The sequence below is a fragment of the Nelumbo nucifera genome, chromosome 2 (genome assembly GCF_055504915.1).
Source record: "Nelumbo nucifera cultivar China Antique chromosome 2, China Antique-T2T, whole genome shotgun sequence".
In the NCBI taxonomy this organism is placed as follows: domain Eukaryota; kingdom Viridiplantae; phylum Streptophyta; class Magnoliopsida; order Proteales; family Nelumbonaceae; genus Nelumbo; species Nelumbo nucifera.
The window spans coordinates 66,484,845-66,497,234 of NC_142650.1; the positions used below are offsets into that span (position 1 = coordinate 66,484,845).

The following is a 12,390-nucleotide window of genomic DNA, read 5'->3' on the forward strand; positions in this document are numbered from 1 at the left end:
AAAAACATGAAAATTAGTTTATGGAAATCACTAAACTAAAAATTCCCAATAAATACCAAAAACCATTGTAAATTACTGATGATAATAGAAATTATTAATAACTACAAAATGTGAATTATCAATATTAAAATTATCTAATGATTTTTTAATTTAATAATTACCAAAAACAATGTAAATTACTAATAATTGATTATGGAAATTATTATAAGTTTATAATTTAATAATTTTTAAAACATATTAAATTTTCTAAAAAATTATGGAAATTATAAATATAGTTAAAATTTCCCAATAATTTTCCAATTTAATATTTAACAATTGCAAAAAAACCAATGTAAATAAAAATATCAATATATAAATTTTTATTACCAAAATGAAAGTTGAAATCAATAATGTTCTAAAATTACCTAAAAATTAATTTTTTGAAAATTTAAAAATATATAATTATCTTTTTAACTTACTGAAATTTTCATCTAATAATTATCAATTTTAGATAATAGTAATGTATAATGAATTTTATTTTATATAATAATAAATTATCATTAAAATATTAAAATTTGATTATTCATTATTTATTGATATGAATAAATTAATTTCAAATATTTATGTATTTTATGAATAATTATTTACTAAAATATAAAAATATATTGATATTTTAATTATCTTATATGGATAATGCTTGGAAAGTTTCAAACTTCGTTACAACATTGAAATGGGAGGTAGGGTGACATGGCTAGAGGCTAAGAGATAGAAAATGTGGCAAAATGAGGGGCATGGGTAGGGTAAATTTGGCAAGATGTACAAGGGGACTTTGGTCGACGATGAGCTTCTGGCATCAATGAGGGACAAAGGTCCTCTCAAGCTCCATCTCTTCTTCAAACTAATTTCAAGTCTCAATCTCACAACCTCTTCTCTCTCAACAAATCCTTACATACACCCATGCACCAAATTCAGCCACATAACAAGCAAAATTCAAGAAACACAAAGAAACAATAATAATAACCAAATGAAAGCACCCATAGGCTATAGGCCTACAACCAGTCACCCATTTGGAAATCGCAACAAATGGATGGTGTTATTTTTTCCTTAAACTTTTTCTTTATTTGCATAGGTTAATTTTTATAATTGATTTCATAGCTTAGTTGGTTAGAGTACCTGTTTAGTAAGGGGGAGGTTTTGAGTTTGAATTTCAATGAAAGCAATTATTTTATATATGTTGTTTTTTGCTGAATTGTTTAACTTATTGTTTGGTCAAGAATATGATTAAATACTAAACTATCTTTTTGGTGAATACTGAAAAGTAATGGTTTCAATACCAAAAAATGGTAAGGGTAATTAAATAATAAAATATTTTATGATATCTGAATCTACTTGATATAAGCCATAACTAAAATAAATAAAAAATCTTATTCCATTGCTGAGATTTAAACTTGGGTCGCTTGAGTAAAAGTTAGGTATCCTAGCCGCATTAAACAACAATGGATTGATGAAGACATTACTGAAATTTTTATGTAATAATTATCAATTCCAAATAATACTAATATATAATTAATTTTATTTAATAATAATTGAATATTAAAATATTAAAATTTGATTGTTCAATAATTATTAATATGAATAAATTATTTTTCAAACATTTATGTATTTTATGAATAATTAATTACTAAAATATCAAAATAAATTGATGCTTTAATTATTTTAATGATCCTATACATTTTAGGGCTGTTCATAAGAAGACCCAAACCGACCCAACCCGAGTCGGCCGGGTTTTCTTCAGCACCATTCGGTTTCGGGTTGTAAAAAATCATAAACCGATGGTTTGGGTCTCTATCCTAGTTAGTAGTTACAATCTACTTAGTTCCTACTTAACTAAGTTGTCTCTATCCTAGTTACAACCTAACTTAATTTCTAGTCTTCTAGTTAGGAATGACATTAATGGCAAGTATTGTAAGACAATTAGACAAGGATTTTTTTTGGAAAAGTTAAAAGAAAAGAATCAAAAGATCCTAGTTTCTATGGTCTTTTACACCAAATAGGCAACCAATTACAACTAGAATTAGGTGTCCTTTTTTACTTAGATTAGAAGGTTTCTTGAAATATACAAATTCCAGTCTTCTTTCTCTAATACAGTTTGACTTTCTATTTTCTTGATAACTTCTATTCTAACTTGGTCCGCCCCCTTAACCCCTCAACTCAAGCACAATCTCTAATACAATTTGACTCTCAAAGAATCAAAAATTTGAAATTTTAATTTATTACCATGGTTGAACTTAGAGCCGAAACCGACCCAAATCGACCCAACCCGACTCAAACCAACCAAGTCGATTTTGCTTAACACAGGGTTGGTTTCGATTTCAATTTTAGGTAAACCCGAACAGGTCGGGTCGGTTAGAAAAATCTCAGCAAACCGACCCAACCCGACCCGTGAACAACCCTAATACATTTAATGTTTTGCTAAGTTTTTAACTTTGTTATGACATTGAAATGTGAGGCAAGGTGACATGGCTAGAGGCTATGAGCCAAATGATGTGACAAAATGAGGGGCCTAGGTAGGGTGAAGGTAAACCCATATTGAAATAGGCTTGTTGTGTTTATTTTTCATTATTTTAAAATTCAATCTAAATAGAATTTAAATTTTATTAAATTTTAATTTATTTAGTAAATTTTTATTGATGCATAATTTACGTTATGATATTATACTAAGTTTACTATTGTTTAAAATTTTTAATCTTGTTAGAATTTGTTATTATAAATTAAGTATAATATTACTATAATATTATGTATAATTATACTAATTTTTTAATTATTAAATATTATTACTTTTATTATTTGCCTTATTTCATTCTTATTAGTCTTTTAGATATTTTTTACTCATCTTATTAGTATTTAAAATAGAGAAAGAAAGATAGGGGATTGGGAAAGAGGTGTTAGAATTAAGTTGTTTATTGTTAGATAGGTTTGGATATGTTTTACGGGGAAGTTTTAGGTGGAGGTGATAGTTTAGGAAAACTTAGGAGAGGAGATGATTTAGTTAATTGGGAGAGAGAGAGAGAGAGAGATTTTAGGAATAAGACAAGAGGAAAATGAGAGTCTCTAATTGGTTGTTTAAAAAATATGGAATAAAAAATAAAAATGAGAAAAAAGATAGACTTTCCTGTTTTATATATTATCGACAGGCTACAGGCCTACAACTAGTCAGCTATTCGCAGATTGCAACTAATGGATGGAGTGTTTTTTCTTAACCCTTTTTAATTTGCATATATTGATTTTTATGGTTTCTTTTATAGCTCAGTTAGTTAGAACACCCGTTTATTAAGCAATAGCTCTTCAGCTTGAATCTTAATGAAAGCAATTGTTTTATATGTGGTTTTTTGCTGAATTATTTAACTTATTGCTTAGTCAAGAAAATAATGAAATACTAAACTTTTTTTGTGAATACTGAATAATAATGTTTTTAATACCAAAAAAATAGTAATGATAATTAAATAATAAAATATTTTAAGATATGAGAATATACTCAATTTAAGTTGTAAATAAAATAAAGGGTAAATTACAAAGACCCCCTGTACTATGGGGTCTGTGACAAAGACCCCCTGTACTTTGTTTTATGACAAAGACCCCCTGTACTATGACCATGAGACAAAGACCCCCCTTGACCGTTAAGTCAGATGACGGAATGCGTTAAATTACCAAAATACCCCACTAAACTTTTTCTATTTTCTTTTTTTTGCCCTTTTCTCTTAAAACCTATTTAACCTATTATTTTCCCTTTCTTCTCTTCTTTTACCCTCCCTCACCGTCCTCTCTTACCTTTCAATTCTAGCAAGAAAATAACACCCAAAAGTATCTCTGATGAAGAGGTAAAACGATAACTTTGGCGAGAAATCTCTACTGAAAGAGTGGAAGGAAACACGCCACCTCTTTAGGAAAGCAAAAGGTCCTATTGAAAGAAATAAGAAAAGGAAATACATTCCTGAAAGGCTTCATCGAATCTTTCAAGGGAGACCCAACAAAGAAGTTAAGTTAGGTTGCAGAGTTCCAGCTTAAAGAAAAGAACTTTCCAAAGCCCTATATGCAGTTTTTTCACCACTTGGTGTTCCTTACTGAATGTTTTCTGGTGTAATTGAATCTCACTGCAACCTCTAAAGTCTATAACAACCACAATCTAATTAAAAGAGAGCTCACTGCCTTTTTTTTTAGGAATTGTTTACCCGGTAGTGAAGCAATCCCAGTACAAGCCGATGAATCCTCGTAGAACACAGTCCTTACAGAACCCCCTAAAAGCATCCACCTTGTGACCAAGACCTATCATTTCGTTTGAATCTCCTTCGACTTCACACATTTGAAGGTCGAAGGCAGTCGTCCATGTCCACACACACACACACAAATGGAGGCTTCACACCTGGAGGCTGAAGCTCCACTGTCGATCAGAGAACAGAAGAAATTTAAAGAAACCTCCACAACATTTCATCTTTCACCGATGCTTGTCGATCACGAGCACGACTGCACTAGAGGAATGGTGTAGATGCCATCGGTCAACTCCGTCTTTTCACTAGCAGCTTGTCACTGAAGAAGCGTCGTCGTGAGAGATGACGCAGTCGACACTCACAACAACGTTATCCACTTGGTTCAGATCATTTACCTGCAAGGAATAGAAAATAGAGGAAATTGTGAAGAATAAAGGCGAGGAGAGAAAGGGGAAGGGGAAGAAGAGAGAGAGAGATTGGGAGAGAGAGAGAGAGGGGGAGGACTTTGGAAGTCTGCCGCCAATGCAACAATTACCGTCGTTGTTGTTCGTGTATCGTGAGGTCGGGGAAGATGAACAGTATTTTTCTCTGAATAGTTATTACAAGGGTGATATGGGGGCAACAGAAGGCTAACGAAAGGGAGTCTTTGTCTCACGGTCATAGTACAGGAGGGTCTTTGTCGCAAAACAAGGTACAGGGGAGTCTTTGTCACAGACCCCATTGTACAGGGGGATCTTTGTAATTTACCCTAAAATAAATAAAAAAACTTATTCCATTGATGGGATTTGAACTCGGGTTGCAAGGGTAAAAGGTAAGTATCCTAACCAGACTAGACGATAATGAATTGATAAATACATTACTGAAATTTTCATGTAATTATTATCAATTTTGGATAAACTAGAGGCAAAGAAATAAATCATGTGCCCTGTCTTTGCTCAAGCGCGAAATTTTCTCTCAACTGTTCTTCAAATTCTGATGTTTCTTTAATTTGCTTAAAGGGTTGTTTACAAAGATGACTGTGGAAGTATTGGATGACGCAACCATTTAGAATTTCATGGAGGACGAGCAAGCCTCTGAAGGATCTGTCCACAATCATTTCGGTCAACTCGACACCAACAAGGATGACTGCTTCTCCTACACTGAATTGATGAAGGAGGTTCAGAGCCAAGGGGTATTCGAGACCCACTTCAGCATGGATGTCAAGATGGACACCAGTGAGCCTGCACTTACTTATAGCTCCCTCTTCCATCAATTCAATCACGATTCCAATGGGTCATTGGACTTGAAGGAGTTCATAGCGGAGATTAGAAATGATGCTCATCATGGCCAATGGTTTAGGATTCTTGCATGTCCAGATGGTTTTAGAAGAGGGCAGCTTCTTGAAGAAGCAGTCGAATGAGAATCAATCAAGGCATCTGCTTAATTAATTCTCTACTAGCATCTTTTTCAAGGCAGGGTATTTCGTGCATATATTTGTTCCCATTTTCAATTTCCCAACTAGTATTATTAGCAATCGTTTATGTACTATAATCTGAATAAAAACTATAAAAAGTATTGTCATCACCATTTGTTTTAGTGTTTTAGAACCGGGTATGGCAATTCAAATTTTGTAATGGGTTGCTATAGTTTGATATTTCAATTGTTCCAACTCCTAGTATGAGGCGTGTCTACTAGCTAGTGTCACAAATTTGTAGAACCTAACCATTGTAAGACTATTGATGAGGATTCAAATTTCAACAGGATTGCTCCTTCATAAAAGAGGGTCCTAAATAGAGTTAATGCAAGGATATAAAACTGCAAATCCTTGTTAAAAATGACTTAAGTCATGGATTAAATGCCAAATAAGCTGAAAGGAGGATCGGTGAATACAATACTTGCACCTATTTCATCTTCTTAAGGAAGAAGATGATGGACAATGTTTTATTTTGAAGAGTATTTTTGACGTTTTCAAAAGTTTTAAGTCATACATGATGTAATACATCATACACATAACTGACGGTTGGTTAATGGTAGGTACTGAGTTGGCACGTTTTGAAAGTTTAGGTAGTAGATTGGCATGTTTTGAAGTTCTGGGACCAATATGAGACTAGCCCCAAAGTACAGGGTACTAGTCCACAATTTCCCATAATTTTATATAATAATAAATTAATATTAAAATATTAAAATTTGATTATTCAATAATTATTGATATGAATAAATTAATTTTCAAACATTTATGTAATTTATGAATATTTAATTACTAAAATATCAAAATAAATTGATATTTTAATTATCTTATACATTTAATATTTGGGAAGTTTCCAACTTTGTTACGACATTGAAATGGGAGGCAGGGTGACATGGCCAAAGGCTAAGAGCTAAATGATGTGGCAAAATGAGGAGCCTAGGTAGGGTGAAGGTAAACTCGTATTGAATTCAACTTGTTGTATTTATTTTTTATTATTTGAAAATTAAATTTAAATAGTTTAAATTAATATTTTTTACTTTTATTAAGTTCTAATTTATTTAGTAAATTGTTATTCATATGTAATTTAAGTTATAATATTATGCTACGTTTATTACTGTTTAAAATTTTTAATCTTGTTAGAATTTGTTATTATAAATTAAGTATGACATCATTATAATTAATTTTAACAATTATTATTGTTAAAACAAAAAAAAAATACTTTATTTTGAATTTTATATTATGTTAATCATTTTAAATTAAAATTAAATTTTATTATAGTATAATTAATTATTAAATTTTTAATGACAATATAAAAAATATTATGTATAATTATAATGATTTTTTAATTATTAAATTTTATTACTTTTATTATTTGTCTTATTATGTTATTTAGTTCATTCTTATTAGTCTTTTAGATAAAGAAATAGAGATAAGGGATTGGGAAAGAGGCGTTAAAATTAGGTTGTTTATTGTGAGATAGGTTTGGATATATTTTAGGAGAAAATTTTAGGTGGGGGAGATGGTTTAGGATAACTTTTTAGGAGAGGAGATGATTTAGTTGATTGAGAATGTATGTGTGTGTGTGTGAGAGAGAGAGAGAGAGAGATTTTAGGAATAATATAAGTGGGAAGGATAGTGTCTAATTGGTTGTTTAAAAAATATGAAATAAAAAAACCAAAAAAGAGAAAAAGAGAAAAAAAGATAGACATTCCTTGTTTTAGTATATATAAATAGATAGATACAAGTTTAAAACAACAAATATTAACTAGCCTAATACTCTTCACTAAGGTTATTAATGTAGGTAGTCATTAGTTTATTAATTGAACAATTCACCGGCCAAAACTTTTGTGTAATTCGTAGGTGTAGGTACCATTTTGGCAAATAGAGAAAACAGCATGAGAATGGCATTCATCAAACATTTTTCTCTTAGAAAATAACGAACTTCTTTTTTCATGGTAAAGGAAGTGGGCTTTCCTTCATTTGAGAAAACTGTGCACCCAGTTGGCTTGTATGTGTACGTATTTGAATCTACTGAGCCCCTTTGTGGTGTGGTTGAAACCATTTGGTTTGAACACACAACACTTCATATGGTGTTCTGCTTTGTGGTGTGGATGTATTGTTGACAAATTTTTAAGGGTATAAAATATTTCAGTTACTTGTTATTAAAGGTGTAAATCGGGTCGTATCGCCCACAGCCCGACACGGCCTAGCTTGGCACAACACAACACGACGGCATGTGGGTTGTGCCAGGCCCGACACAATGGTCCCGTGCTAGGCCTAGGGTTCCAGGTCCATGGGATGACACTACTCATCACGAGCTAGCACGACACGACTTGCAGGCCCATAGCGGGTTGCACTTGGCCCGCCCGATGTCCCCAACGGCTAATTTCAACTTTTTTGGGGTTTTTTTATAGAAATACCCCTAATAACTATAAGCAGCTAGCTAGATAGGGGGTATTTATGTATTTTGGTTTTTAGGGAGATAAAGAATGACACAAATGCCCCCCAACAACTATATAACAACTAGCTTAGGGTGCATTTTGGGTAAAGTGATAAATAACTTTACAATGAGCAAAATACCCCTCCCAACAACTAAAATGACTAGTTTTTAGGGTATTTTGGGCAATTGAATTATTTTCAATTCTTATAAATAGCCATATCCTCCATTCTCATTACACCAATTAACAATTCTCTTAATCTCCTCTTTAGTTCTCATACTCTCTCAAGTCTCAATCTCTCAATCTCTCGTACATTCTTTGATTCTCCAATTCTCAACTTTATTGAAGTTTCAACAAGAAAAAGGCTTGCTCAATTGCTTAAGTATCTCAAGTTAGCAATTTGGGAGGCTTAGACTCTTAGAGTTGAATCGACAATTCGGGTAATTGCAATTAAATTAATTTTTATTTTTTTAGAATTTAAAAAATGGTCGGCTCCTCCCAAAACCAATTCCCCAATATGTTTAATGTCGATGATATTCAATCGTAGCATGGTAATGTTAGCACCGAAATGGATGCTATTGATATTGACAGAATTTCCATCCCTAGCACTGATACTAGGGGAAAGAAAAAGAAGGCCACTAAGTTGATTAGCACGGTTTGAAAAAAATTTAAAGTAGAGGAGGTTTAGGGGAAGGGAAAAATAATTGTTTGCCAAAAATGTAGGAAAAACTTTATCTATTGTAGCAAGGGTGGTACTGGCCATTTGGTCAAACATTTGCTCACCCATGAGAAAGAATAAGAAGAAGAAGAAGGGAGAGAAACAACACAAACACAAATTGGGTAGGGGGTTTTAGTAATTTTAAATATTCTCATGAATTAAAAAAATACATTGTACATGTTGAACAACCATTTTTGTTAGTTGAAGATACTAAACTTAAAAAATGGTTATGTAATTCTGTAAATCCACAAATTAAAAAAAATTCTATGAATACTATTAGATCAGATGCTTTAAAAAAATTTTATTTGTATAAACAATATTTAATTTATATATTATCAAATCTTAATTCTAAAGTTGCAATTACTTTTGATATTTGGACTTCTAAATTTAACATAAGTTATATTTGTGTTACTGGTAGGGCTGTTCACGGGTCGGGTTGGGTCGGTTTACTGAGATTTTTCCAACCGACCCGACCTGGTTGGGTTACCTGAAATTGAAACCGAAATCGACCCTGTGTTAAGCAAAACCAACCTGGTCAGTTTGAGTCGGTTTTGGTCGGTTTTGGCTCTAAGTTCAACCATGGTAATAAATTAAAATTTCAAAATTTTGATTCTTTGAGAGTCAAATTGTATTAGAGATTGTGCTTGAGCTGAGGGGCTAAGGGGGGTGGACCAAGTTAGAATAGAAGTTATCAAAAAAATAGAAAGTCAAACTGTATTAGAGAAAGAAGACTGGAATTTGTATATTTCAAGAAACCTTCTTATCTAAGTAAAAAAGGACACCTAATTCTAATTGTAATTGGTTGCCTATTTGGTGTAAAATACCATAGAAACTAGGATCCTTTGATTCTTTTCTTTTAACTTTTCCAAAAAAATTCCTTGTCTAGTTGTCTTACAATATTTGCCATTAATGTCATTCCTAACTAGAAGACTAGAAATTAAGTTAGGTTGTAACTAGGATAGAGACAACTTAGTTAAGTAGGAACTAAGTAGGTTGTAACTACTAAGTCAGTTCGATTCGGGTCGGTTTATGATTTTTTACAACCCGAAACCGACTAGTGCTGAAGAAAACCCGGCCGACAGGTTGGGTCGGTCCGGGTTGGGTCTTCTTATGAACAGCCCTAGTTACTGGTCATTTTATTGATGAAATTTGGCTTTTAAATAAAAGAATTTTAAGTTTTACTAGGCTTGAATAGCCACATACTAGCCTAGCTATTGTTGCAAGTATTTTAAATACTTTACATGCTTATGGAATTGACAATCAGGGACTAGGGGTGTTTTTAAGGATGAGAATTGGGTCATTTCTACCTTGTTCTTATGCCCAATTGGAGTGGGTGACTCCCTTAAAGCTATGATCTTTGTAGTAATGGAAGGAGTCCAAAAAGCTAAGGAGATGAATATCAGAAAACTCATAATTGAAGGGGATTTGGAGGTGGTGATAGGGTGGCTGAATAACGACAACAATGACTTATGGAATTACAACAATGAGAGGAGAAAATTTAAGTGGCTAGTGCAGGAGATGGAAGTTAAGATGAGCTGGGTTAAAAGATCAACTAATTCCTTAGCTAATGGATTAACTAAACAAGGGGTAGAAAGGGATTCAATATTTAGGGCTAAGTTGTAATATTATTGTTTCTTCCTGTTCTTTTTTTTTTTCTTTCTTGAAGGCCCAAGTTGTATTTGGAAGATAAGAGTGTTTGTCTTCCTTTTTGTAATTATTCTTATGTTGAATTAATAAAATTGTTATTGATAAAAAAAATATTTTCTATTAGTTTTGATAATGCTAGTAATAATGATTCAATAATAAATATGTTAAAATCTCAATTAAAACCATATTTAAATGGTAAATTATTTCATATCAGATGTGAATGTCACATCTTAAACTTATGTATTCATGATGCATTAAATATTATTTTTACTCATATTTCTAAAATTAGAAATTATATTATATATATATTAAAAGTTTTAGAGAAAGATAATAAAAATTAAATATTTATGTCAAAATTATGGTTTAAAATATAAACATTTTATATTAGATGTTAGACATAAATGGAATTCTACATATGCTATGTTAGAAAGTTGTATTTCTCACAAACACATTCTTAGTGATTTTTATAATGCAAAAATGCCTACTGATATTATATTTGAGGAAGACTAGGAAATGATAATTTGTATAAGAGGTTTTCTAAAACATTTTTATGGTGCAACTAATGAATTATTGGGTATTTATTATCCAACTAGTTATAATTTAGCTTATCAATTAATGATGTTTAGCAATTGTTTTGCAAAATATAGAAAGAATCCATAATTTAAAAATATTGTTGAAATAATGGAAAATAAATTTAAAAAATATTGGAGAATATTTCTCCTCTTTATTGCTTAGCTACAATATTAGATCCTAGGATTAGGAAAGATGATTTAGATATTTTACATGAAGCATATTGTGAAAATATGAATATTGAAATTGGAAATAAGAAAGAAGAAATTAATAGTTTATTATTTGAAACGTTTAGATTATATGAATTTGAAGTAATAGGAAATAATAAAAATTTTACAACTTGTACAACCGCATCTTCCACTTCTGAACTTGAGTTCAGTAGTGGAAGAGAAAAACTTTTTTATTTAATGCAGAAATCCATTGCATCGACAACAAGTTCATTTTTTGAACTTAATTGTTATTTACAAGCAAATTTTTCTACTTAAGGTGATTCTTCCTTCACCCCGGAGGGAACAAATAATTTTGATATTTTAGCTTGGTAGAGTGAACATGCAAAAAATTATTCAGTTCTTGCCGCCATGACATTTGATCTACTAACTCCTCCGATGTCTATGAGTGATGAAAGTCTAGAAATGTATATATGCTTTAAGGATTGGCTGGATGCTGAAGATAGATTACAAGACAAAGGAGGGCATGACACTACACTTGATGTTTCACCTGAAGCAGAGGATCAAAGTCAAAAACAACAGGAAAAAATGATGAAGTCAACATTTTTTGTATACTCAATAGTTGTATAGCATTTTTTCAAATTATTGTAAATTTTGTTTTAATTTTATTTAATTTATTTGATATTTTTTAATAACATAATTTTTTATTTTCATTTTGTAACTATGTGGTATTTTTTATATTTTATTAATTTATTCCATTTTCCAATTTTTATATTTCATTCGTCCAACCATTGAATGCTTTGTATCATTCAAATTTAAATGAGATAAAATTCTAAATTTTCTTCCAATTTGTTATTCACTTTGAGTCTTTGCCTCTTTGACTTCTTATTTGGTTAAGTATTTTTTCATTTCTTTGTTAGATTTCTTATTTTTTCAAATAGTTCCCAGAGGAAAGTTAAATATTTTAGTTTTACTTAGAAAAGAAATAAAAAATAAAAAAAATGTCAAAACAAACAAAAAAAACTAATCTGACCCGGTTTGGCCCATGCCCAAGGCTTGACCTGTAGCCCAGCTCGACACGGCCTATAGCCCAATCGGCCCAGGCCCACATGGGGTTGGGCCGTGGGGCCGTGCCGGGCCAACCCCCTAAATTATCCCT

At 31.5% G+C, this 12,390-nt stretch overlaps 1 protein-coding gene across 1 annotated transcript; it reads left to right on the top strand.

Moving 5' to 3' along the window:
* The first annotated feature begins 5,298 nt into the window (after positions 1 to 5,298).
* Positions 5,299 to 5,643, top strand: LOC148802298 (uncharacterized). Its single transcript, XM_088897861.1, has one exon. It carries the CDS (start codon positions 5,299 to 5,301, stop codon positions 5,641 to 5,643), a length of 345 nt encoding a protein of 114 aa, XP_088753987.1.
* The last annotated feature ends 6,747 nt before the right edge of the window (positions 5,644 to 12,390 follow it).

Coding starts and splice junctions, on each gene's coding strand:
- LOC148802298 (XM_088897861.1), top strand. CDS start 5,299: ATGGAGGACGAGCAAGCCTCTGAAGGATCTGTCCACAATCATTTCGGT.